The sequence below is a fragment of the Parus major genome, chromosome 27 (assembly GCF_001522545.3).
Source record: "Parus major isolate Abel chromosome 27, Parus_major1.1, whole genome shotgun sequence".
Lineage (NCBI taxonomy): Eukaryota > Metazoa > Chordata > Aves > Passeriformes > Paridae > Parus > Parus major.
In genome coordinates, this window is record NC_031796.1 from 985,130 (window position 1) to 1,012,054 (window position 26,925).

At 49.8% G+C, this 26,925-nt stretch overlaps 3 protein-coding genes across 10 annotated transcripts in view; 1 reads left to right on the top strand and 2 right to left on the bottom strand.

Moving 5' to 3' along the window:
• Window positions 1–9,061, bottom strand: part of IKZF3 (IKAROS family zinc finger 3) — a 37,747-nt gene extending 28,686 nt beyond the window's left edge. For 3 of the 6 annotated variants that reach the window (XM_015651398.1, XM_015651397.1, XM_015651390.1), the window contains exons 1-5: window positions 8,728–9,061; window positions 6,621–6,722; window positions 6,150–6,212; window positions 1,691–1,797; window positions 717–770 (exon numbers count right to left, since the gene is read on the bottom strand). In XM_015651398.1, coding sequence (XP_015506884.1) covers window positions 717–770; window positions 1,691–1,797; window positions 6,150–6,196 — 208 coding nt within the window. In that variant the 5' untranslated portion in view covers window positions 6,197–6,212; window positions 6,621–6,722; window positions 8,728–9,061. Of the gene's footprint in view, window positions 1–716; window positions 771–1,690; window positions 1,798–3,149; window positions 3,782–5,382; window positions 5,515–6,149; window positions 6,213–6,620; window positions 6,723–8,727 lie in introns of those variants that run through there. The other 3 variants (XM_015651393.1, XM_015651396.2, XM_015651395.3) reach the window with 3 other exon arrangements.
• A 119-nt stretch (window positions 9,062–9,180) lies between these two features.
• ZPBP2 (zona pellucida binding protein 2) lies at window positions 9,181–18,603 on the top strand. 3 transcript variants are annotated; one of them, XR_001525094.2, is made up of 10 exons: window positions 9,181–9,262; window positions 10,149–10,226; window positions 10,695–10,820; window positions 11,152–11,313; window positions 12,068–12,286; window positions 13,433–13,518; window positions 14,102–14,279; window positions 15,433–15,479; window positions 15,554–15,853; window positions 17,425–18,603. XR_001525094.2 is itself a non-coding variant. In XM_015651025.2 (9 exons), exons 1-8 carry the CDS (start codon window positions 9,181–9,183, stop codon window positions 15,441–15,443), a joined length of 942 nt encoding a protein of 313 aa, XP_015506511.1. In that variant the 3' UTR covers window positions 15,444–15,479; window positions 15,554–18,603. The 3 variants fall into 3 exon arrangements, 2 of the variants coding, with proteins under 2 accessions (XP_015506511.1, XP_015506510.1); XM_015651025.2 differs by having other exon boundaries at window positions 15,554–18,603; XM_015651024.1 differs by lacking the exons at window positions 15,433–15,479; window positions 15,554–15,853; window positions 17,425–18,603 and adding an exon at window positions 14,815–15,426.
• A 1,821-nt stretch (window positions 18,604–20,424) lies between these two features.
• On the bottom strand, window positions 20,425–24,902 carry LRRC3C (leucine rich repeat containing 3C). The gene is made up of 2 exons (XM_015651367.3): window positions 24,850–24,902; window positions 20,425–23,091 (listed from the first exon to the last, which is right to left on the bottom strand). Exon 2 carries the CDS (start codon window positions 23,035–23,037, stop codon window positions 22,240–22,242), a length of 798 nt encoding a protein of 265 aa, XP_015506853.1. The 5' UTR covers window positions 23,038–23,091; window positions 24,850–24,902; the 3' UTR covers window positions 20,425–22,239.
• Window positions 24,903–26,925: the final 2,023 nt, after the last annotated feature.

Below are 26,925 nucleotides of genomic sequence, written 5' to 3' on the forward strand. Positions count from 1 at the left end.
TCCCAGAGATCCCAGCCTCTCTCCTCGGAAATAAAGACACATTTTTAACTGTAGTGAAATTTATTCGGGCGAAGTGTTTCAAATAAAGCCTCTTTCATTAACCCCATGATTCAAACTAGCTCCATATTATGTCTGTTTCTGTAAATTTCAGATCAATATTTCATTAAAAAACCAGACAGTATTTTCTTCCAAATATGATGGGAATTTTTAAAATTTACAGTAATACTATGAAATTGCTGGTAAAATCTTTAACTTACTGACAGCTGAATGGTAACACCCCCAATCCTTCTCAAGCTAAATATTACATTGCAGCTGAAAAGAGGCTCGACTTTTTGATTAACAAGAAAGTGAAACACTTGTCAAACTCACTCAGGAGGTTTGTTTTCATATTTTCAGAAATGCAGTCAACCAAGAGAATTGTATTATTCTTGCTTCCCTAATCAAAACTTTCAGCTTTCTCCTGAAAATCTTTCCTTTCATTCTATACAGTCTTTTTTTCCCACTTCACTATAATTTTCCAATGTTATATTGAACTTCCACGGTTTTATTTCACCTCTAAAATTTACTATTTTTGCCTTTAATGCCCCTCTTTGTACTTTTGACTCCATTATTCAGTGTCCTGGGACTCTAAACCAGCTGCAATTAATTTCTTTTTCTCCATTTAAATGTGAAATTGTCAAGAGAGAGTGGAAGAACACAACTGAACAGTACAGTACCTGCAGCTAGGGGCTGTTCCTGAGGGTTACTGAGGTCCATCCTGGGCTGTGAATCTGTGAAAGACAGAAAAGCAGCCTGAGGTGTCTAATATTTAGAACAGTTCACTATATAGTTGTTACAATCTTATAAATTCCTGTTTTGTTGGCTGAAAGTAAAATTGAAAAATAAAATGTTTCAAAAAAAATAAAAATCAAATTAGTAGCATGCTTCACTTCTTTGTATCCTGAGCATGTCCCTTCTTTATGTCCTGGCCTGTGCCCAGAAAAGGGATTAAGTATGGTTTTCTAACTTCAAAAATTGCAGAACAGAGTACCTTATGCTTTCAATTTACTCATTGAGTACCCTGCGAGCACAGTGCAGCCGTAGTAACTCTGTAGGAAGTTAATTTCTCTAAAGCACAAAGATATTTTACATTCCTTTTCCAATACAAAGGGAAACCCCCATTAACTTCACAAGATCTATTTGGTTTTCATGGGAATGCAAGTATAATTCCCGCTGAGAAATTCCAAAAGGGATCAAATGCTAGGAATTTTAAAAATTTTTCGGAGGACTACCCTTGAGGCCTGGTTTCCCAGCGTGCAGGGGCTCAGCAGAGCTCTGAAGCCAACACAAGCTGCAGGTATTCTCATTGCCCACTCCAGTGGCCAAAGTTCAGCTATTGAGTTGAACTGGAAGCACAGACCTGAGCTGTCTCATTATGTCTTTACTCAAGGCCTCCCTTTCTTGAGATTTCATTGTAAGGAGGCTGAATTCTTAACAGAGTTTACCTGCTTCCTTCCTCCTTTCTTTCTGGTAGCTTTTTCCCCCTCTTTATTTTTTACATGCCATAACATTTATCAGCTTTGAACCTAAAAAATAATTGTTTCTGGACCGGGAAAATTTCTTCCTGGCAGTTACATAACAGAAACACCCAGGCAGCGGGCATGAGGTGTTAACCACGGGTGACATTTACCCCATAATTATCTGTCTTTACCTCCTCTGCATATGGAACTTTTTTGTGGTCTCTGCAACGTTAAAATATAAAGCTCTGGTAACTCTCCAACGAGGCAGCCTGGTATCAGAAGAGGTACTCCAAAAAAACTGCATGAATAAAGGGGGGGATAATGTGTGCAACAAAATAAAGGCCTTGCATCATAAAGATAGTCACAGAATTAAATGACAAAAAGTTCAGATACTTAATGAATCAATATTTTGAAATATATAAGAAAGATCAAGGAACTGTATAGTTATAGCCCTTAATTTCTCATTCATATTCTATGATGCCAGAAAAATTGAGGTACAAAGAGGCAAATGGACCCATTTATACAGCAAATAATGATGAGAAAAAAACAGTAATTTCTGGGTAAATGAACAAAGTTTTCTCTAATATTGATTTTAACTCTATACCGCAGTAAGTTGTCTAGAGAAGCTGTGGCTGTCCCATCCATGGAAGTCTTCAAGGCCAGGCTGGATGGAACTTGGAGCAACCTGGGGGAGTGGAAGGTGTCCCTGCCCATGGCAGGGGGTGGCACTGGATGAGCTCTAATGCTCTTCCAACCCAAAACATTCTGTGATTCCACAAATACAGACACTTAAATTACACAAAACCTTGTAATTCTGCACATAATTAAATTAAATCTCCCCTATTCTGCAACACTTGGTTTTGGTTTTAATTACATTCAGAATCCCTGCACAGTTGCTCCGTTTTGATGATGGGGGTCAAAGCCCCAGGTTAAAGCCCCAAGGTGCCGTTGAAACCTCGGCAGCAATCCTGATTCCCCTGAGCCCCCAGGAGGTCATGGAAGAAAGAACTAGAACCCCTGCATGACTGCTTGAATTCCAATGATTTACATGTATTCCTGGATAACTATATATTTTTAGAAACCATTGGATTCCTCAGGTTTCCCTGGCAGGACAACTTGCTGGAGAACAGCACTGCTCAAACCCCTTGAGAACCGAGCAGGACCTGCTCAGACTCCTCAGAAATTCATCTCCTTCCTGCTGAGATGGAATCTGTGAATTTATTCATATTTTGTTGAACACAACAGTTTCATGCCCATGATGGCTGCTGGGCAGGACAAGCCTTTGGAAGAGATAAGAACGACACACCGTAGAAGGTTTCTCTTCTTGCTTGAGAAACATCCTGGTCTTTGTCTCACTTTCAAGCCTCCAACCTCCCTGCACCAGCATCTGGTTTCTTTACAGTATCAGTCTCCAGCAACTTCTTAGAGCCTTAGTGGTCTCTTAATTTTTAATATAATAATATTTATTAAAATATTTATTATAATATTCTATTTAATATGATAATATTTAATATTAACCTCAGGTCTCTTTCCTGATTATCCTAAGCCAGATTCTTCATGGTAACAGGAGAGCATGTGGGTAGATTCTACACCAATAAGGCCATTTTTTTACCAAATTTTCAGAAAAATGCAAGGCAGGAAATCACTTACAGAACACGTTCGTCTTTCCAAGATTCAAAGAACTCCACTGGCTGGGGTGCATGGGAAGAGGACGCCTGTCTCTGTGTGCTGCAGCTGAGGCACAATGTGCATTTACAAAGCAGAACTAAAATTCATGTGCTTTCGAAACCAATCCTTGGCCATCCTGTGTTCTATGCCAATAGGCAAAGGGAGCCAAAATATTCAAATAGCTTACTAAAAAAGTGCTGTGGTATTTTAGTATGCAACACTAATCATACTTTATCCTGGCATTTGACCAGAACAGCCAACCAGAAATTTAACTGTCCTAAAATGGGTATTTTTCAAATCACAGATGACCCTGATTACTTTCTGTCCTTAATACAGAATGGGAGGTATATCTTGAATTATTATCATTTCACCTGTTTGTCCCCAAAATGAAACCAGAATGTTGCCTTTTTCCTGCCAGCTGCACTTTTCAGCCCAGGGAAGGGGACGCCTTTGAAAGTCCCATTTGCTCTTAGTCCTTCCATCACAGTATGTGGAGCAGAAACAGCCAGTTTCCTTCTCTGAAGTCAGTGCCTTCACTACGTACACTACTCCACTTCTTCCACCCTAACAAGTTTTTCACCTTGAACCCACACTGGGCCATTAAGGAGAGAAATTCCAGCTGATGTCTCCACTGGATATATTTCTCCAGCATCCACAGCATCCATGGCTTTCTGAAGAAGGCACCTGGGCCAAGTAAACTCTGACACTTTGCTGCTCTTAAGCACCATGCGATGTGTGAAACGTCATGGGCATTTTAAGCGCACGTGTCATTTTGGGAAGAAATCCTGACCAGCAGTGTATAACTAAGGAGATTTTTCTCGTATTGGTGCATACAACCTTCTAAACTCAGCAGAATAATTCAGTGATTCAATATGATTCAATATCCTGAATAACCCAAGTCAAAAGAGTCCCACTAAGGTCATCAAAATCCGACTCCTGATCTAACCTGTTGATCCCAGCCCAGAACCTGGAGCTGACAGCTCCAGCTGGACAGTTCTTTCCATAGTTGCAAAACCAAACCAGTCACAGAGAGATACAATCAAGTTAACGACAAATTTTGGTTCAAACATCCACTTTTGCCAGGGCCTGTCTGCCGCTCTGTGACCCTACCAAACCTCCACGCACAATGGGTGTGGAAAATCCAAGTCAGCCATGTTAGCCCTCTGTTCTCAGGGTACCAAGATTTGCCCGAGACCCACAGAAACACTCCTGGAAGTTGCTGTATCCAGGGATAGCACATTACAACACTGTTGCACTAACTTCATCCCCAGTGCAACAACCATAGGAATGCTAATGGATCCTCATCGTCGTGAAGTACAGACCAAAAAACTGAAGGATCATTTCCATGTTCACTTTGAGCGCGCAAGAAATAAGAACACCAAAGAAAGGACTTCTTAGATAACCTCAGTTATAGTGAAACCCTGTTATTTTCTAATGGCAGACTTTCCACTCCCAAAAAGACAGTGATCCCAACCCGATCAAGAAAATGAAGCTGCGTGTTTAAGTGTTGAAGAGTCCTCAAACCCATTCTTTCAAATCATTAGTTACTTCTCTCAAACAGCAGCTTTCTTGATTCAGATTCAATGAGTGATTATTTACAGGTAAACAGTAAAAAGCCTTCAGCAAAGGAAAATGCATTTATAAATAGGTATCTGCAGCTAACTTAAAATAATCAACAGCCTCAAGTCATTGAGACAGAGCAGAATCTAAACAGGAGCCCTTAAAGTACTGAGTTGAAGTAAGAATCTCCACCTTTGAAATAAGAAACCAAGTGATGCTTTGCAAAGCTTCTTTGCCAGGATGTTGAAAATACCAGAAATATTGCTTTTCTGTGACAGGTAATTATTCCAGAACCCAATATTAACTCCCAGATTGGTTTTTGCTGGCTCTGAATATTACGGGCACTCTTCACAGGTGAAAAGAGAGAAGACATCCCTGAATTCGTTAAACCCCAGAATACGAACAACAGATAAAGCGCGCTCTAAAGCCCGGCTTTATCACGCGCTTTGTGGTATCTCTGAAATTAATCAGAGAGGGTGCAAAAAGCACCGTTCGTTTCCCGTTTAATTGCTACACACGATTCGATTTCTTTTCCAGAGCCTGCGATCTGTTTGCAGCAAGCGCTGAAGAAGCGGCTGAAAGCCCCCGGGGGATAGAGCCTCTGCGGTCCCTGACGGGGCAGAGGGTCCGAGGTAAGAGTGGGGTCGTTTCTCACCTTCCATGCTCCGTTCGCGGGTCCCAGCTCCACCTGCCCGCCCGGGCTCGGGACTGGCAGCGGAGCGCACCGGCCTCGCCTCCCGCCCGTCACCGTGACATCCGGCTCGGCGCTCGGCGGGCGGAGAGCGGCGCCGGGTGGCGGGGAGAGGAGCCGACCCGGTCCCGGTCCCGGTCCCGGTCTCGGTCCCGGTCCCGGGTCCGGACTCGCCTGCCTTGGAGCCGCTGCTGATGCCGCTCGCAGGGCACTCCCGCCCCTCGGGAGGGGCAGGGGGGCTGAGGACACAGCGCCTGTTCTGGGGGGTTGGGGGAGCCCCTGGCCACTTTAGTCCCCAGAACGGGCACACCTCGAACTGTGTGTTAAAGTTAAATGGCTGAGATAATAGTAAACAGAGCTTAGGTTGAGATGGTTTTCTTAAGAAAACAATGTTGCTATTTAGCAGAAAATCAAAGTACAAAGTTCATCAATAAAATAAAGCAAATATGAATTTCAAAGTCGTCTAGTACAGACTCCGAAAAGAGGCGCATTCCACACCGGGCCCGAACAGGGCTTTGAGAGACCTGACCAGGTGCAGAAATTCCTGCTGAGGCAGGGGGCAGCAGTAGGTGACACTTAGAGGTCAGTTCAGGCCCAAAACCAGTTAATGAAGCGAGAAGTGAAACTGGGATCTGAGCTCATCACTTGGATCTAAACCCAAAGGCAGCAAGAGCAAATTATCATAGATCAGGAGCAGGATAACAGCATGGAAACATGATTCTCCTACTCACTTCCTGTGTGGTGCCAACGGCTGCTTCTTATTCTGTTGCTTTTCCATTGCTTGGAAAAAGATTCTAGAAATAAATTTTTTTTAAAAAAAAGTATGTGTTATAATCAAACAATTCTTGGTTACTTGGTTATTCCTCACAACCTCTGCAGCCCCCTTCCATAATAATTTAATAATTGGGCAGGTTTCCCGGTTTTACAAATTTAAAAGAAGTCCTGGGATTGCTGTGCAGCAATCAGAAACCTCTGGTTTCTATCCCAGGATTATCCATGGCCATTTTATTGTACTGCCAGATTTGCTCTCTGATTTAAATCTCTACTTTCCCTCACATTTACCCCCAGGGAAACAATTGTATCTTCACTCTGTTTTTATTTTAAGGGTACAAATCAAGCAAACCTGGTTTACACAACCTAGAAAAACACCCCTGTGCTAATTGTGACCCTTCTTTTTGTGATCCCACCTTTGGATCACTCACCTGAAAAATCAGAGACAGAACTTGTGGCCTGCAGCCTCTCCAGAGCCCTGCAACAGGTCCTTCACCTGACTCTGCACTCCTGGAAATCTCTCTATCTATTTCCTAGGATAAAATATTCACCTTTTTAATATCTACTTACTTCATGATCAAGTTTACAACTGCAGATTTTGACCTCTTCTATCATTTCCTACTGATACTTCATTAAGCAAAAAAAAAACCCCAAAACCCAAACAAAACAAACAAAAAAAACCAACCCACTCCCCCCCGAAAAAAACCCTGAAGAACCAACAAAGAACCAAACTCCAGTAATCCAGGTTTTAAACACACATATAAATACCCAAATTCACATTTTGTCCTATTAAATCCTCCCTGTAACACAACCTGTTCTTAAAAATAATCCATTCCCCCTCCTCCCCCCCCAAAAAAACCATACAAATCTATAAATGACAATTTACCAGTCTGGGACTTAGAAATGTTATAGTGTTGAAAATAATTGAGTCATTTGGCTGAAGACACTGACTAAGAGTTTATAAAGAACCAAAATTGCAGCCAAAGCTTTATAGTAGATATGCTATTTCATAATAATTAGCAACCTGCGGACTGATGGGCTGTGCAGAATCTGAAAGGAGCTATAAACTTCCTTAGGAACTGAGGCTGCTCGGGCTGAAATATGACTCGTTTATAGCAGACACGTTACAAACGGAATCATTTTGCCTGCACAGTGTAAGTATGAAATGTTCACTTTGAGTAAAACTGAAAACATTCAGCACATGGGAACGTGGGATTGTCTGAGGTGGTCTGGGTGCTGACCTGCTCAGCAGCTCAAGGACATTAAAAATGAAAACCCTGACACAGTTCTTACAGCTTAACCGACCACTTGAGTTAATGTATTGGTCTAAGGAAAAAGAAAGCTTAAGTAAAACTATTTTCCATTAACGACTTGATACCTCCTTTTTCACACTTTTTTGTATTTTTACCAAATTTTTCTTTTCTTTATTAAAGGAAACTTAAGTGCTTTTTTTACAAGAAGCACTGAGTTAAAACTTTCACAGCTCTCTATAAAAATAACTCTTATTCCTGTGTTGGTTGGTTCCATATTTGTTATGCAAATACTATGACATCATTTTTGGACATTAGCATGGTCTGGAGTGATAAATATGATCTAGGTAGGTAGGATAAATACTATTTTGTTAATTTCCAGAGGCTTGGCCACCGTTCTGGTGCTGTATCGAGTGTGCTTGTGTGGTCAAATGCAAGGACCCTCCTTTCCCTGCCGGCAGCTTCCTTAGTGTTTTTGTATCACCTGCTCTAGAAACAAAGTAGTTACATATTTAAAAGTTTCAAAGACATAGCAAGTTTTCCAAAACATGTAACTGACTTGGAAGCACTTGCAGTGATACTGTGGCATTTGGCTTCATTTTCAAGCCAACGCTATTTTCCTGGGGCTTGCTTTCAATCACAACGAGTGGCAGAACCACCGAATCTCAGAAGAGTTTGGGTTGGAAGAGACTTTTAAAACTTCCAGTTCCACCCCTGCCGTGGCAGGGACACCTTCCCCTATCCCAGGTTGCTCCAAGCCCCGTCCAACCCTGCCTTGGACACTTCCAGGGACAATTTCCCTTGTAAATCCTTCCCAGGCCCTCACCACCTTCACAGAGATTTTTTTTTTCCCCAATATCCAATTTGAATCTCCTGTTCTTAGTTGAAGCCGTTCCCTTTGTCCTATCACTCCAGACCCTTATCCAAAATCCCTTCCCAGCTCTCCTGGAGCCCTTTTAGGTACTGAAAGGGATGGGTTTTGTTTTTAAGTGGAAAAATACACGCCCTGTGATGACTTTCTCCAGAAACCTGCAGCTGGAGAACACGCAGCACTTGCAGCCCCTCAGAAGGAAAAGCCACAGGATGTGCCCCGGCTCTTACTTTCAGTCTTTGTCACAGCAAGTGACAGAAACACAGAATCACAGAATGGTTTGGATTGAAAGGGACCTTAAAGCTCATCCAGTCTCCCCTCTCTCCCCCGCCATGGGCAGGGACACCTTCCATAGTCCAGGGCACTGACAGATAAAGCCATGACAGAGCCTCATTCCCCCTTGTTCCCCTGTATTACCCTCTCCTTGTCCCACAGCCGGAAAAACCACTTTAGAGTCAAAAACACAGCTCACTGCGCACTTTGGAGGAGTGATGTGGGGCTGAAGTGTGACAACGGGCGCGGAGGGGGTGGCAGGGGCCGTCCTTCGCTGCCAAGCGCCTCAGTGGCCTGAAAGCGAGAAAACAAAAAAAAAAACCTCCCCACAACAAAATACTGCTTAAAAAACTCAGTGGAGTGCTGGCGAGGAAGCAGAATGTTTTAAAAACAGTATAAAAAGTACATGGTGTGGGCGAGGGAGCAGAGAAGGAGCGAGGGAGCCCGGCGAGGACTCTGCACCCTTCCCGCCCTCAGCCCTGAGGGGAGGAAAAAGGGCGGGAAGCGCCGTGCGCGCGCGGGGATGGAGGAGGGGGGAGCGGGGGCCGTTAGCGCCCCCTCGCGCCCGCGGCGGCCGTTGTGAGGGGCGGCGGGAGGATGGCGGGGGGCGGCGGGCGGCCCCGCTGCCCCCCGGGCGCTCTCCTGGGCCTGGTGGCCGTGGTGGTGGCGGCGGGATGGGGTGAGCGGGGCTAGGGGTGGGAAGAAGGGTTGTGTTGGTGTGGGGCCGGTTCTCTCGGAGGGTGGTAGAGGGGATCGGAGCCCGTCAGCGGGTCCCGCTCTGCTGAGTGTGGGGGGGATAATGCCCACAGAACCTTCCCTCAGAGTGGCAGATGGAGGCCCTGTTAGAGGGGACAGGGTGAGCTCCAGCGTGGTGGGTGTGGAGGACAAATGTCCCCAAAAAGCTTTACCTCAGAGTGGGAGATGAAGCCCCCAAAAAGGGGACAGGTGGGCTCCATTAACACCCCATTGATGGGTACTGCTCCAGTTGTCCCCCCAGAACCTTCCCTCAGAGTGGGAAATGAAGACCCTTAAGAGGGGTTGGCACAGGTTCCAGTGACACCCCACTGTCCCCCAAGCCTAACCCTGGGGCACAACAGTTGGGCAGGACCACCCCAGTGTGCCCATGGCCTGAAAAAAAACTCTATTTCCAATAATTTTCACCTCTCCTGGGGATTCTTGTCACAGAAACCTTTGTGCCCGACACTAGTCTGCTGTTCTGCAGAAGGGAAAGGGCTGAGAGTTCCCTACCTTGTGTCATCTCAGGGTCACACTACAGAGCTTTTATAAAAATGCTATCATTTTTATAACTACTCCAGTTGTAAAGAGGAAGGCTCATCTGGTCTGGAACCTGATACATCCAGGCAGGTTTGTAACATAGGCACTAAAACAATTAAAAAGTGACAGGTCAAAAACAAGGACTCCTGCTTGCTGCTAAGAAAAAAGCATAGGGAAAAAAGGAAAGTAAGACAAAAGAAACAAAACTAGGCAAAAAACAGGGTGAAATAAAGGATTAACAATCACACATTTAGACTGATCTCTAATATTCCAATTACTTTTCCCTATAGTGAGAGCAGAACCGAAGGAAGAGCAATCTATTGATTTAATTGGAAAGAATGAAGTTTATGGTGACACCAGGCATGAAGGTAAATTTGTCCTTTTTTCTATCTATATCTAGTTTTCACTGGAATTTGGAGTTTTAAGCCCAGGGATCATTATGTAGCACTGGTACACGTGGAACCTTGTATTCACAGGAACAAGAGAAAGGAGATGGGGATGGAAATATATTTATCCCACAGTGCTGCTGGAAGCACTGATGAAAATTTAACATCTAAATGAGGGTTTCAGTGAAAAATCGGGTGCTTTTTTTGCCTCCTGCACCACAGTTTGTGTGTGGGATACACGTGTCTCCCTCTAACAGTCAGCACCAGCCACACTGTGGACAGTTCCAGGATACTAATTAAGAACAAATGGAGATTAATCTTTAATATTACACTTCGCAAGTCCAAAATTGAAAAATACAGTTTAAACACAATTTTTAATTAGGGTTTGTTTTTTTATGTGATTGCATTCAATACCAGCATTTAAATAATTTACCTGTTTCTGTATTGCAGTGAATGTGTACGTTAAGGTGTTCACAAACAGCCCGTTCCTGGTCTGTATGGATTTGGCTCTTTCTCAAGAAAGAGTAATAGATCCCAACTATTTGTGGATTGGTCCAGATGGAAGAGATTTACAAGGTTAGTTCAGGCTAAAAATATCACATATTTTCCTTGTTTCTATTCACACCCCTCAGTGGTTCCAAATAGTTCCTTAGCCTTTTGCCAGATATTTCCACAAGTTCTGACATTAAACTCTGTTTCTCTTCTCCCTCTAAAAGTTCCAAATACTTGAGCTAAAAGGAAATTTGTAGTAAATCCTAAAAATAATAAATTTTAGATCATTTCAGGTTAACACGAACCAGCATCATTATGCACAAGAGCAAGATTTCAGCTTCAAATATTCTAAATACATCAGAAAGTGGACATTTCCACATTTTTTATTTGTAGTAACCCAATATTTCTGTTTTAGGGCAAGGATATGTGAATCTGACAGAGTCAGGGAAGCTGATGGTGATGGGTTTCATGGTGTCGATGTCTGGTGCCTACACTTGTACTCTCTCCCACAAAGTCATCGAAACTACGACACAGGAAGAAACAGAAATTGTTGAAGCTTATAAATTCATGGTTTATGGTAAGATTGCTAAATTAGGAGCAAGCACATGGCCTTTGTAGATTGGTAGGTTTCTGTACTCTGTATTTATTGCAATGCTTGATTTAAAAAACACCAAAATAATTATTAATTAAAATTAAAAAATTTTATTCCAGAATAGAATTTTTTTTTTTTATTTATACACACACATGCACCCTCTCATGGTTTTGGGAAAAGTTTAATATTACTGATCCCAAGAATGCATGGCAATAAAATAATCTCTACCCTTAGATATAGCATTAACTGCAAGAATTCCAGAGTTATCTAAGATCTGCATCCAGCCCCTTCCATGTCTTGTAACTACTCTTCATCAACATCACTTCCCACCCACAACATAACAACCCAAAAATACTTGAGAAACACCAACTTTTAAAATAATAATAAAATTACTCCTACACCATAATTGCATAGAATTGGCACCAATCCTTTTCAGACACACGGCTTTGTAGACATGCTGGTTCTGTGCCATTTTACTATTCACCTCCTGTTTTGTTTTTATTATTTGGGAACAGAATCTCCAGTAAGTACCTAAATTCCTGTATACATCAAAATAAAATGTCTCTTACTATTGAGTCAGCTTTGTCAAGGACAAAAATATTGTGACATAATTAATGACTGTGCTTTATTTGTTTATTTAATTTGAATAATAGCCCATACTTCAGATACAAAAAACTGATAATCTAAGATTTGATCTGTGATTACACCCCAGATTCACACCCAAGCTATTTCCTCCCAGCCTACAGGGAAGCTGACCATGCCTATCAGGTGTCTGTTCGCTTTAGCACAGTGCACTGCAGGCTGAAAATCAACGACTTGTTTGTCGACAAATTAGCCAAAATCCTCAGCAGCACCATCTCCTACCTGAACTGCCACATCACAGATTCGTCCTACAAGTGCCACTCTATCAGGACACCAAAGAACAGCCTCCAGTATGAGCTGTTTGTTAATTTTCTAGGTAACCAATTTCAGTTATTTGGGAGGGATCATTTATTGTTATGAACAACTTGTGAGTGCTATAAACACTGAAGAACAGCAGAGTCAAGAGTACCTCTGAAAGTTGTTCTGGGGTCTTTGTTTTGTTTGTGTGTGGGTGGTTAGGATTTTTTTGGTTAGTTTTTTTGGGGGGTTGTTTTTGTTTTTGTTTTTGTTTTTGTTTTTGTTTTCTTGCTTGTTTTGGTGTTTGATTGGTTGTTTGGTCGGTTGTTTGGTTGTTTGTTTTGGGATTCTTTTTGTTTGGTTTGGGGTTTTTTTGGAGTCCCTGTAATTTTTTTTTGTTACCCACAGATGGAGCTAAAACGCAGTTTTTATGTTAAAAGTAGCATTCAACTTTTTACAATCCTAGGGAGAGCAGCTATTACCAAGGTTAGAGAGGATGGTCGGAAGGAGACAGCCCATAATATGCCCTAATGTCACTGTCATATTTCGGTTTTTAGTATTTGATTTTTCTTGTTTTAGAATTATAGGATGGTTTGGGTAGGAAGGGACATTAAAGCTCATTCAGTTCCCCTCCTGCCACAGGCAAAGACATCTTCCCCTAGAACATTCCAAGATGAAAGTTCCATCCAACCCAGCCTTGAATTTTTTTCTTGATTCCAGGAAACTGCACAGAGCCAAAGCAAAAACCTCACAGCTCCCTCATGGCAATACTGAGGTGGTTTAACCTCACAAACAAATCAGCCCTGATGCAGCCTTGAGTTAGAGATGGTTTATCACTGAGGGAAGGAAGTTGTTCTTTAATTATCTGACCACTTTCACTCCTGTATCTGCTCTTACCACACAACAAGAGGGACCATCCAACAGGTTATGGAACAGTTTTGTGGATATTTTCCCCTAATTAAAGTCAAGAAACTTTCATGACAAATTGGGGACTCTAAGATTTTTAGTTTTACATAAAACTTCAGCTCTTTTAGGACCCTGAGGGTGCTATGTGAGAAATCAGCTCCATTACCTCAGCTTAGCATATTTCCCTCCTCATCCCCAATTTTATATTGATTGACCTCTGACTCTTACTAAAAAAAAGGAAGGAATTGGATAGAAACCACAAGGACCTAAATCTATCTTTTCCCCCCTTTTCCATGGATCTTTTTTGCTCCATCCACAGTCAATCCATTTGTACCAGAATGGGAAGAATTTTGCCACAAGGATCCTTACGACTGTGAAGATGTGACAAACAGGAAAGTCCGACAGGTTCTGTGTCAGTCACCTCGTGTCTTCTCTGCCTCTTTAACCCCCACCTCTGCCTTAGCTCCTGCAGATATGACTGGTAGTAATCCATCTTTACCCAGATTTTGTGGGATTAATATTGTAAATGATGATTTGTGGATTTAAAATAATTCCATTCAGGAAGAAAAATGGGTTTAGAAGTCAAATTGATACAAATAGCTTAAAAAAAACAGTTAAAAAATCAGGCTCATTACTTGCTTTGTTTTCGCTTATAATAATAAAGAAGGATAAACATTATTATTTATATTGAACTCCCAGTCCTCTAAATGAAATTTTTAATTTATAATTTGGTCAATGGAATGCAATTTAAAGTAAGTCAACTGTAGCCAGTTTCTAAAATCTGTTCTCTCTGCCTTTTAAATATTAAATCCTGGGATCAGCTCACAACCTAGGTCTGATTCCAGCCTCCTTGAAACCAAGGAAGACTCACAATTAAGGTGACAAGTCAGTGTGTGAAAATCAGGACTAGAAAATATTTCCTGATATTTTTAAATCAACAACAATCAACCAACTATGTTTTTATTTTCCCAATACTTCTGAATTTTAGGCAGCAGAGCGAATTGGAAAGTTTTTCCATCAGCTGAGGCACGATTTGAAGCATGAGTTTCCCACTGTTCCTACAATACATTACGTGGACAACAGCTTCTCCATGACTCCCATCGACAGCTGTCGTCCAGGTTTCGGGAAAAACCACCACACCCACCAGAACTGTGCCAGCTGCTGTGGTAAATATAAAATACATCCATTTAAATATAGCTCATTGATTTAAATATAGCTGATTAGTGCTGGGCACAGAGCTCTGGGGAGGATTAGAGAAATATTGGGGTCAAAAGCAGGGATATTTCTGTTCATCCTTTGGGAAGACATTCGCATTGTAGATTTAATGTAATGATAGGAAATGAGCCAGTGGAGCGTGTCAGTGCACTCACAGGTGTAGCTGCATTTCCAAGCAAAGTAGAAGGAGAGCAGTGGGTTTTTTTCCTTCCAGGTCACTTGTGAGTGACAGTCCTCAAGATCCAGAGCCCATAAGAAGCAATTCCCTTCATGGAAGTCCTGCTAGAAAATTCTCTGCTGATTTTTCAAGTTCTTTTGCAGCACCTGCTGCAGGTTGTAGAGTTGGGGGGATTTATCCAGAGGTTCAGGGAGCTCTGGGAAGGGCAGGAGCTCCCACAGGACACCAGGAAGGCTCATGGGGATGTCTGCTGGCCCCCCTGAGATGGGGGGAAACTGGCTGGAACCCCAACTCTGTTCTCTTCACAGTGGTTTGTGGTCCTGGAACTTACAGTCCCAACAATGAGGTGACATGTCGGACCTGTGCCAGTCCTCAAGCCAGAATGTACGGAGCAAAATCCTGCTATTAAACTGGCAGAGACTGGAAAACCAGAAAGCAGCTGTGAAAGAATTCTTGGTGTTGTGGTGATCTTTTCATTTTAGCTGCCAATCCTGGAATCCTCTGTTCTCTTTGGAACAAAACATCCTCATTCGTACACCCCTAGGTTTTTCTGTGTTCAGGGACCCCTTAGACTGGAAAAAGCCCTGCTTAAAACACAGTGCTGATGCAAGGAAAAGTAATTAAATGGGAAAAAAAGGAAGTTTGTCACGTGGCCTAGTGCAGAGTCTGTTTCTTGGTGGTGACACCAGACACGCCACAGCTTTGTGCTGCTCAGAGAACACAAAGGAGCTACAAACAATTCCAGGCAGGATGGCAGGTGGCTGTGGTGGAGTTATGTGCCAGACTGACATATGCCAAAATCTCTGTGAGGAATTTCTAGCAGATATTAACACAAGAATTTGATCTTTGATATTTAAAAGCATTACATTCCCCCCTCCCCCCTTTTTTTTTTCCACATTTCTTTCACTGTTTCTGAAATGTTCCAGCCTGGGCATGAGGAGAAAGGAAAATCAGATCTCCAAGACAAAAGAGGGTGAGTAACAGATTACACAGCCCAGCATTCAGGAGGATTAAGGACCCAGGTTATGGTTCTCTTCTTGTCCCCAGAATAAAGAGGGACCATTCCAGAGGGAAGCAGAGATTCTACAGAGCCTCTTCCACCTCCTCCTCCTGCATCTTCCCCTTCAGCTGCACCAAACCCTCTCACAGGGCCCGGCTGGCCCCAGGTGCTGCAGGAACAGACGATCCTTTTACACCAGCTGTGAATTCCTGACGAGTTCACCGGATGATACAAATTGCCAAAGCACTGAGCTAATGGGAACGTTTTCTTCCCAGAGAAACCTCATCCCAACCCGCTTTGGAAGGTTAGCTGCTGGATCTGCAGCGATCCATCACCCTGCTCACAGAGTGAGTAAAGATTATTTGATCACTATCAGGAACTTCATGTGTAACACCAACTGTTTCCAGCCCCAGCTGAGCCTCCCGTGGCACAGCTCCTGGAACACAGGCTTTCAGAGCTTCTTTCTAAGCTGTTCCCTGTGGGAGTTTCTACCTTCCAGACTCACTTTGTTGAGGGACATCAGAGGACTCAGTTTCTGTGCACACACTGAGCTGTGGAAAGCAGTGCCCAGCTTTCCTCCTTTTTTTTCCCAAAGGAAAAGTAAGTCAAGAAAAAGAAGCATCTCCCACTCAATAACCCAAACTTCTTACAACATCTCAAAATTCCTTGGTGGGTATTCATCCAAAAATCGACCCGATTCAACCCAGTTTAACTTATCCATAGTGACAGGAACACAGCAGGAGATGGCACGGGCACAGACCCCGCTCCGAGCTTTTCAGAGTCATTACTTATTAAATACTGAGGAATAAAGTGTGCTGTAATGAGCATTTCCACTGCCCTTGGGCTGATTATCCTCGCTGCCAACTGGACACCGCGCACGGCTCAGGCTGAGACAGATGAAGCAGCCGGGCTCGGCGGTGCTGCCCAGTTCTCTTGGCCTATTTCAGCAGGAGGAAATGCCACATGCATCAGTTATGAGGGAAAAAAGCTCTAAGTACATACTAAGTGCTGTGGAGAGTCACAAATGAACTGTACTCCCTCCTAAAAGCTCTTACAGCACCTCTACTTCTTCAGAGGGCCTCAAACTGAGTGGGAAAACAGAGGAAATCCTTCCCTGTGAGGGTGGTGAGGCTCCAGAACAGGTTACCCAGGGAAGCTGGGCTGCCCCTGCATCCCTGGAATTGCCCAGGACCAGGTTGGGCAGAGCTTGGAGCCACCTGGGATAGTGGAAGGTATCCCTGCCCTGACAGGGGGTGCAGCTGATGAGTTTTAATATCCCTTCCAACCCAAACCATCCTGGAATTCTATTATTCTAAAAGTAGAAAAATAGCTCAAATATTTAAGTATCACATTGCAAAGGAGTTTATGTCAGTAATTCTGTGGAGACTATAAAAACCTGACAGGAAGTGGCTTCTCTCTGACCTTTCCTGTGTGAAAGTTCTCTGCATCCGGCCAGAGCTGGGTGCCTGGGGATGCAGCTGAGCCTTTTGTTGCTGACACCATCCCTCACACCTCTCTCCTCCCTGTCACACCTCGGGATATACAAATCCCTGTGATCAGCTCTCACCTCAACTGTTCCCATCCCTCTCTACCTCCCACAGCTGCAGCAGCTTGTGAGGAGCTGCAAAATCCTTTCTCACTGCTTTAAACCCTCCTCAAATCCTTCTCTTCTGCTTGGCTTTGGCTGTACAGGAGGAATCATGGAAACCTGGGCTGTGCCTGATGCTCTTGGTGATGTGGAGCAACTCCATCACCCCTGCAAGGCTCAGCCCTTTGAACCCCCACTTTAACCTGCCCTGGTCCCACAGTTCCCACCTCACTCTGTGCCAAGGACCTCTACAACACCCTGAGAGCACTAAGGAGTCCTTACAAATAATAAATTTAGAACGTCAAACTTCCTGTCCTCTTCTCCACACAGACCTCTTGGATCTCAGCACGTACTGACAGCACACGAGAGCTTTGAAACATCCACAAATGGCAAAAATAACAGGAATAATCTGCCAGCTGGAAGCTGCAGCCCATTGTTTTCCCATCAGAGCTGCCTGGAACAACCTACTTGAGAAACACTTAAGGAACACGTGTTCAAACATCCACTGCAGAGCTGCAAGTGGTGATGGGACTCATCCATCGGGTGACAGTGACACTTCTGCTCCAGTGGGAAAGTTGTCTTAACTCCCTGCAGCAGCTTCATTAACCCACAACTGAGATTTTCCTCTAAATTTAAGGCAACAGGAGTTGAAGGAGCCACAGACCTACCCAGGACACAGCTCGTGGCCCCCAAGGGGGCTGTGGGAAATTGGCACATCCCAGGCACTCAGCACACCTTGTGGTGCAGCCCTGCCTAATCCAGCCCCCAGGAACTCCTCCAAGGACACTTCCAGGAGCTGTTTTGGTGGAAAGTTGCTTGAAAACAAAGCTTAACCAAGAGTCAAGGGTGTTCTAAGAGTGACCAGATTGCACTGAAAGTGCCACATCCACAGGTGCTTCCACAGGAGGATGAACCCGAGCCCCAGACCATGAAGGCTGACGGCCCTGGGTCTCCTGAGAATACCTGAAACTGTAACATTTCCCTCTGAGATGGAAAACTTTGATGGTCATGCAACTTTATTAATTGGTACAACTTCATCTTAGAAGAGCAGCTGTTGGAAAATGATCCCTGGACTCAGCCATGCCTGCCTTGGACGAGTGATGAGAGTGAAAAATCACCAGGGAGTCTGGAAGGGAGTGTGTGGCTGGCTGAACCACTGAGCTCTCTACCACAGGCACAGGAAGTGCTATTGTGATTTTTAGCTCTGCTTCATTTTCCTACCCACTGAAATTAAATTTTCTCCTGCCCAAGCCCAGTTACCACACGATGTGCCCAGCAGCCTTCCTAGAACCACTGGTATCATCAGATTAATGAGTTCTGTGCAGGCAGTGAATAAGGATGATTCATTATTGGCAGCAATGCAGCTGTACATGGATTTTTTTGGGGGGTGAAAAGAAATAAATAAGGTCCCTGAGTGAAAGGCGGGTGATGAAGTGTAGCCTGGCTTTAATCCCAGTGTAATCGCTGCCATCACTCCTAATTATTGATAAATATTTTTCTAATTGTGGAAATTAAACAATTAGACATCCTTCCTTCCCCCTTGGAAATCTAATCAGTTCAAAGTTCAGGATGCAGTCTGGGGCCGCTGCTGCGGAACACATTTCACTCATGGGCAGGGAAAAACAGGGCTTCTCCCAAAATTTTCCCAAAACTTTCTCCCCAGATTTTCTCCCAAAAGCCCTCCCTGCTACCAGCCCTGCTGCTAGGAGCATGGACTCATGGGCAGGGTGTCCCTTTGGATATCCTGGGGGTTTCCCAGGAGCACTCCTCCATCCCTGTGCTCCCGAGGGATTTCAGGACCAAGCAGGGAAAGAGTCACCCCTGCCAAGCGGATTCAGGTTGTAGATCTTGCCCCAGTGACACGTTTTCCTCCATCCTGGAGAGAAGAACAGGCCAGTTAATGACCGGGCAGGCAGAGCTCCTTGGAAGTTAATAACGGAGATTTACCAGCGTGCTGGAACGCACAGAAGGAGGTCATGCTGTTAATTGTCCTGCTGCTGATCCCTGCAGATAAATCTACCCAGAGAGGGGTGTTGAAAGGAATGTTTCTAATTCCTTGCTGAAGAAGTGTTGCCTTTAACACTGAGCCCCTTGTACCCACCGTGCTGAGTGCGTTCTCAGCAGGATCTGGTCCACAGCACCTCATAACTGGAAAGAGTGGGATGAGAAAAATCCCTCCTTGAGAGTTAAGCCATCTGACAGGCCGTGTCCCCCTGCTCCCAAGACCCCAGATTGGCCACAGCACCCCCAGGAAATATCCCCATAAACCCATTTTTCTGTTCTTCCCCATTCCCTGTCACACCTGATTAAATATCTGACAGTACTGACAGCCTAAATCCAGCAGAATTCCATCCATCCCAGAACAAGTAACCTTCCCAAATCTCACTGCAGATTTTTGTTAAGACTTCTTATGTATTTTATCCCCCTGTACACCCACACAGGCCAGTGTGGGCTGCATCCAGACAAACCCCTGGAATCCATTTCCTTTCCCCTGTGCTCATCAGTGTGGGCTGCAATGAGCCTGGTGGTTTCCATCCAAATAATTCCACAGACGGGATCCAGAGCAGGGCTGACGCCGAGGGACTCAGCATCATCCAGCCCCGTGAGAGGGGACACCGGCAGGGCTCCGGGAGCCACGGCCCCACGGACAGGGTGGCAGCTGGGGCCACGTGTCCTGCGTCTCCCCCAGCCCTCCCCAGCTGCTCCGGGAGCCGCGGGACGAGAATCCCCAGGGAGTGACCGGAGCGGGGGACGGCAGCCATCTGTTCCAGAGCCCGGGGTCTGCGTCTGGAGACAGCCGAGTGACAAACAAGGTTAATGTCCCACGAGCAGGAGCTGTCACTCTGCGTTAGGACCCGGGTTTCACCTTCCATGGCACAAGACTCCAGCGCGGATCATGCGGGAAGAGGTGCCGGCAAACCGGGTCGGGGCTGTGACCGGAGACGCCTCTTGTGGGGACCGGCTGGACCGTGGTGTTGGAAGGACCCGTCCCTCGGGGCCGTCATGATCCTGCCCTTGTGGCACGCGATGCCGGGGGCTGCTCTTGGGAGAACAGGAGGGCAGGGAGCGGAGCCGAGCCCTGGGAAACCGCTCCACGGGGTCCTGGGTGTCGCGGGGACCGGCACGGTGCCAGCGACCTGAGCCGAGCCGCGGGTGTTCATTATTGAAGGCTGGGACAGGGTTACCGGAGGGAAGGGTGTCCTGTTTCTTCTGCAAGCGCCTGCCCACAAAGACATCGGCTGTCGCCAGCACCTCCGTCTTTCCTTTGCAACCACAACGTCACCAGGGCCCGGTGATCCACAGACACACACACACCCAGCACACGCCGGCCACCGGCTCCAAAGTAAAAGACAACTTTATTGTCGTATAAGACAAAATTTAGTTAGAACTAAAATGTCCCTTAGCCCAAACACGGACAGGTCGGGTGGTCCCGGCATCCCCCGTGCTGCTGACACAAGCGGTGGCCTGGGGGGAGCAGCCTGGGGGGATTCAGTCGGGTCCCCCCAGCCCCTTTTCTCCTCAGCCGGTTGTAGAGGGGGAAGGAGCTACAGGGGCTGCAGGGACGCCCAGATGGGAGCTGGGGCTGAGGTGTTTGTGCGTTGCAGAGCTCTTGCTCTGTGCTGGAATTAGGCACTTGTGGAAGGGCGGGGGCCCTGCTGCTGGCCAGCTCAGTCCCACGGCTCCCACCGGCACCGGGGCACCAGGGCACAGGCAGAGCCGTGCCTGCACCGCAGTGTGCTGCCCACACGTGGGGCTGAGGCTGGGCCTGGCAACAAGGCAGGTCTGGCCTGGTACAGAGGAGGTTCCAGCAGCTTTGGTTGGTGCTCTTGGTGAGTTAAGGCAATTTAGCATTGGTTGGTTTAAAAAAAGGCCAAAACCAGCAAAACCAGATATCCCAGAGGCCAGACAGGCAGGTGGAAGAGTCTGGGGCTACTCTGGCTTTGCTCTGAGTTGCCACTTGGACCCTGCATGCCCAAAAAGTGGGCACTGACCCCAGCCTGTCCAGCCCTGTGCTCAGCATCACCTCCACCACTGCCACCAGGAACCTGCAGCCCAATACTGGAAGTGTCAAGAAGGGACTTTGGGATATTTTAGGGGAGATTCAGGCTCCTGACAGCTGTGCGGGAGTGGGGAGAGGATGGAGGAGCTGTGGCAGCTCCCTCTGTCCTGCTTCCCATCACAGTGACCGGTCAGCAGCTTGTGAGGTGAGAGCTCCCCTCTGGCAGTGACACGAGCAGATGGCCAAGGGTGCTGCAAACACCCTCCCACGCTGTCCCCGAGAGCACCGAGGGGAAACCCGCTCCCCCAAAATCCCAGCAGGGCTGGACCCACTGCCAGAACCCGTAAGTGCCCCTCCATCAGCACCCACATTTCCTTGGCAGCCTCAAAGGGTTCTGCCCCAGGGAGTTCCTTCCTTGTTTGGTTCTTGTTCCCCACACTCCGATGGGAAAGGCCCTGGGTTTGGCCATCAGCGATCCCATGTCTGAGTGGAGACCCCCACACCCCTTGCCCCACCTGGCCTGACAGTGCCGGGAAAGGGGCAGGGAGATGAAACGGAAGATGGGGCGGCACCACCCGGTGTGTCCCCACCCCCTGCCCCACCTCTTGGTCCCGCTGGTTGCGGTCGCAGCCCGTGACCCTGCAGGGCCAGTGACCTGGCAGGGCCCTGGCCTCGCACCTTCACTGCTCCTCCCCACTGCCCTCCCAGCGGGGACCCAGGCCCAGGCTGCCCTGGGCTGCCAGACCATTCCTTGGGCAGCCAAGGGGGAGCCGGGGAGAGATGAAAACACCGATTCCATTAATGCCCCAAGGGATCTCTGCAAAGGAAATATAAAAAGTTTTAGATGAAGTCCAAATGTCCAGTTCAGTTGGAGCAATGGCCACAAGCCAGGAGCTGCTCCGGGTCCTCCGTAACTTGGGAGGATGCTGCAGATGCTCCATGCTCATAGCTGATATCCATCCCTGACCTCAGCCACCAGAGCCAGGGACTCAGCAACCGTGGCTGCTGCTGCCAGGAGGAGAACAGAACATCTGAGGAGAACAGAATCCATGAGCATCTCTGTGCGATGCCAGTGGCTGGTGACAGCCCCTGGTGTGGCCGGTCCGCAGCTCCATTCGTCCCCATGTCCTGCAGGATGCTGGTGCTCACACCACAGTGCTGATGGTGGAAGACTCCTCCGATCGCCGCTGCTTGCTGGGCAGTGACTTGAGATACTCCAGGTGTCGCCGGGCGTCCTCCTGGTTCTGCCGCACGTAGTAGACCAGGTAGGAAATCACCATGGCGAACCAGCCGAACATGGTGACCAGCATGGCGATGTCCGTGGTCTTCTTGTACACGTTGCAGAAGTCCGTGTCGGCAATGACCTGCAGGAAAGCTTTGCCAACGTGCTCCTCCTGAGTGGAGGAGTCGCACACGATGCCTCCTGAGGAGTCGGCTGCCAGCTCCACAGTGCGGATCAGCTCCTGCAGCCGACAGTCACACAGCCATGGGTTGTTGGACAGGTTCACCTTGGCTTTCAGGTTGCTAAAGGTGTCTTTGCTGACCGACACCAGCCTGTTGGAAGACAAGTCCAGAGAGTGCAGGTGCTCTGCCAGGCTCTGGAAAGCCCCACTTTCGATTCTGGCGATGGCGTTGTGGGACAGGTCCAGCTCCAGCAGGAGTGGCAGGTCCCGGAAGGCATCACGAGGCAGGAAGCGGATTTGGTTGGAGTCCAGGTAGAGCTTGTTGGTGTCATTGGGGATGTCTCTGGGGACCTCGGTCAGCTGAGCGTTGCTGCAGCGAAAGGTCTTCAGCCCCTCCTCTTCTGAGGGGTAACAGCCCTTGGGGAAGGCAGCGGCTGGGTGGAGGCAGGAACCCAGGAGGAGGAGGAGGAGGAGCAAGAGGTTCTGCAGGTGCAGTCCCATGGTGATGGGGCAGAGGACAACCCCCCGTGTCACAGTCATGGTGCTGCACTGCCTTCCTCACACCCACAGTGGCTTCAGCTGGACTTGGCACATCTGAGACAGGGACAACAAGGGGACAGTGTCAGGCTAGGGGAGATGGGGCAGAACCGTCACTGCGCTGCCGTGAGCACCACATCTGACCCTAGCCATGAAGCAGGGACAAGGATGGGGACCGGTACAGCCGTCATGGCTCACGCTTTCCCCCGCGCCCGGCCATCACCTCGCTCTCGGTTCCTGCGTGGCAGGATCAGGCCCCAGGGGCTGGGCACGTCTCCTGCGCCGGCAGCTGGGTTGTAACAACCGGAGACGCTCGGGCTGAGCCAGAGGCGGGGTGAGCTCCCGCCCTGCCAAGGTCACGGCGCCGCGATCGCTGCTCGCAGGAGGCCGATGCGTCCTGCGGCGGCCGGAGAACGCACCAGCCTGAGCCTCGGCTCCGGGCGAGCGGCCGCTGCAGGCGGCCCCCGGGGAATGCCACGGAAAACATGTGCAGGCAGCGGCTCAGCAGGTTCCTGCTCCCGGCTCCACTCTCCGGGAGTGCCCGGGGCACACGCGGACATGCAGCGGGTTTTCTCCTTCGAGGGGACCGGCACAGGTGGGTGCTGGGTGCTGCTGTGCTCTACCCACTGCCACCCCACCGTGGGGTCGGGCCGCTCACACCACCCCGTAACCATGGGCCCCATCCAGCCCTTGATTCCGGAGGGGAAAAGCGTCAGCAGGAAAGAAACAAAAACAGAAAAAGGAAATTCACTGGAGCTGAGCGTGCAACGAGTTCCCAGGGTGGTGGTAGCAGATAAGGGCCATGTCTGAGCGCTCCGAGCGCTGCCCGGCTCTCTCAGCCCCGGCTCCCACCACATCCAGGGGTCCCAGCCTGTCCCTGTGCCGGTCGTGGCAGCGGAGCTCTGGAGACAATATCCAGGTGCTCTCCTACCATCCCACAGCCGAAGCCACTGGCGCTGACAGGCGCCTGTGTCAGCCGGTCAGACAGAGCTCAGTGCTGCGGGAGCCCCGAGCTATGCCACCAGCAAAGCTGCCTGCTGGTCCCGCTGCTCCCCGGAGCACCCCAACACCAGCAAACGCACTTCGGGGTGCTGACCGGGGCTCCTCGGTGTGGCGCAGAGGTGGCCATCCAAGGGTGGTCCCCACAGCACAGGCAGGTGAGCACCCCGAGGGCTGGGCACTGTCACACAGCCCTGCCACGCCGACACACCCCAAGGTCACACCTGTGCAGAGCTGCCCCCTGCACTGCCGGAGCCCCGGGATCCAGGAGGGTCCCGAGAGAGAACCAGAGCTCAGGACACATCGCTGGCACCGGGACCCCGGAGACCCACACTGCACCAGCCCCCCAAGTCTTCCAGAGGTAACCTGGGACAAACACAGCCCCTTGGTACCCTTTTCCTGCTGCCCGGGAAACCACCGGAATGAGCCGGGACCCGGTGTCCAGGGAGAGGGCTGATTCGTCCACGGAACAGGGACACCCTGCGGGTGGGATGCGGACCAGGCACGGCGATGACAGCCAGCCCTTGCCCCACCGCGGGCTTCCCAGCCCGCAACAGGGCTCGGGGATTCCCAGCCCGACCCCGGGGGTCGCTGCCAGCCCCAGAAAATGCGGTTGAGGAGCGGGGGCAGGGCGGACGCCAGGATTCTCCGTGAGCCCGGGGATGCCCGGGGATCCCCCCGGCTCCGCTCAGCACCGGGGGCGTCGCAGGCGAGGGAAGCCCCGGTGTTTCCCCGGGGGAAGCTCTGCTCTGCGCAGGGCTGCCAGCCCTCCCCTCCCCGCCTCCCGCCCCGCCGGTGGTCCCGTTGCGGACTCACCTGCCTGTGCAGCCCCCGGCGGCGGAGCGGCCCCGCGCCCCGGGCCGGAGCGGCCGCGCCCCGCGCAGCGCGGCGGCCCCGGAGCCGGCGGCGGCGGCGGGGCCGGTGGGCGGGGTCCTCCGCCCGGGCCTCCCCGGGGCTCCCCGCCCCCGGCCCGCCCCGCCGGGGGGGCCACGCAGCGCCGAGCACCCTCGGCCCCGCGCCCGAAGCCTTCCCAGATCTCGCCCCACGGGGGAAGAGCTGCCCCGAGTCCTCAGGCAGGGAGGCGCGGAAAGACACCGGAGAGACCCGGTGAGGAGCTGCCGAGACCCCTGAGCCCAGGGCAGCTGGTACCAGGGCGTCCCGAGGCACTCCATGGCCTCCGCCCCGCCGCGTCCCCGCCGAACTCCGGTGGGAGCCCCCCCGGCTCTGCCGGGCCTCCCGGGACCTCGGTGCCCCCGGTGCTGCCTCCGCAACCCCCCAGGAACCCCCTCATCCCCTCCCCAGCTCTTTGCGGGGAGCAGGACCCCCCTACTCTCACTCTGGCGGGCTCACGGTGCCTCCCCCCGCCCTGCACCGGCATCGCTTACTCGGGGAAACCCGACCCGCGGCGGCGGCACCGGGCGGGGCGAGATCCAGGCGAACCGGAGTGGGCTCCCAGCCCAGCCCCCAGCTTTCCAGGCCGGGGACCGCCGGGCTGGGCTGCGGCTCGGCGTCCCGCTGCCCCGGGGCACCGGCGAGGCTGGCTCAGGACCATGGAGAGCGGCCGCCGTTACCGGGCCCCGAGGCCGCCGGGAGGGACGCGGCTCCCGCTGGCCCGGTCCTGAACCTCCGCGGCGGGACAGCCCGGCCCCGGGCACTGACGTTGTCCCGCTGCTGAGGGAGGATAAACGGTTTAGGAGGCGCCTGGCCTGGATCTCGCCTCATTTAGGAAAAGGAAACCTGACGGCAGCCAGACACGGCCTAGGACAGATCCTCCCCAGAGACCCCCGCATTCCCCGGAGCCCCCCGCGCTCCACCGGGGCCAGGCCATTTCTGAGTCTGGCACCCTGGAAGTGTTCAAAAAACGTGTGGATGTGGTACTTGGGGATATGGTTTAGTAGTGAAGGTGACAGTGCTTGGTTACTGATTGGAGTCGATGGTCTTAGAGGTAGTTTTGATGTTTCCGTGCCTGTAGCCAAACCCGATGCCGGACCGGTGCCGGGCTCACCGGGCAGGGCTGTCCCGGGATGCTGCCGGGAGCCCGGCAGGCAGCAGCCGGCAACCACAGCCGGTGCTCTTGAGCACTTCTTTGGCATCTCCCCGTTCGGTCGGGGAGCGGAGCAGTCCCGTGCTGCCCATCACCGTCCCCAGCGCCGCCGGGAGCTGTGAAAGCAGCGGGAGCAGGGATGGCCATGTCGGGATGTGGCGGCTCCGGTGACACAGTCATCCGCCGCGGGACGGGGCCGAGGGGCCAAGGGGACAGGAAGGGGCATGGGGGGACTGAGCTGGGACCCGGAGAGGCGGTGGGCGATCCCGGCAGTGGGAGCAGCCCCAGGGCTGCACCCCACGGGGGTCCCATGTGGGGGACACGGCACCCACCAGCACAAAACCTGCAGTGCAGCACGACCCGCGCGGACCCTTCCCACCGCAGGATGGCTAAAAATAGCTGGCACCGGCTTCTCGCTGCCACCACGGAGCTAAATATAACCGGCATCGACCGGGCAGCGGGACCGGCAGCCGGCAGAGCGGGAGCTGAGCACGGCCCGGCACCGGCAGGGGCTGGGAGCGAACGAGGCCTAGGAATCCACACGGGAACAACCCCCCTGAGCACGGGGGGAGCGCGGGGGCAGCTGCCGGTGAGCGGATGGGGCCGGATCCCCCCAGGGAACTCCCCGCCCCCGGTGCCGGTGTTCCCTGGGCGGGTGAACGCGGTGTGGGGAGCCCAGGGAGCGGGTCGGGGCCCCCCCGCGCTCCACCGGCAGCGGCGGCTGCTGCATCACGGAGAGCGATGAATATTTATGGGTTTAAAAATAGCTGCTGCATTGTGCTTCCCCCTCACGTGCGGAGCCAGCGGGGTGCGGGGAAGCTGCTAAATTAGATGTCACCGCGCAGAGA

Coding starts and splice junctions, on each gene's coding strand:
- ZPBP2 (XM_015651024.1), top strand. CDS start 9,181: ATGGCGGGGGGCGGCGGGCGGCCCCGCTGCCCCCCGGGCGCTCTCCTG. Junction 10,227..10,694: donor TGGTGACACCAGGCATGAAG/GTAAATTTGTCC, acceptor TCTGTATTGCAG/TGAATGTGTACGTTAAGGTG. Junction 13,519..14,101: donor CAAACAGGAAAGTCCGACAG/GTTCTGTGTCAG, acceptor TCTGAATTTTAG/GCAGCAGAGCGAATTGGAAA.
- LRRC3C (XM_015651367.3), bottom strand. CDS start 23,037: ATGACTGTGACACGGGGGGTTGTCCTCTGCCCCATCACCATGGGACTG.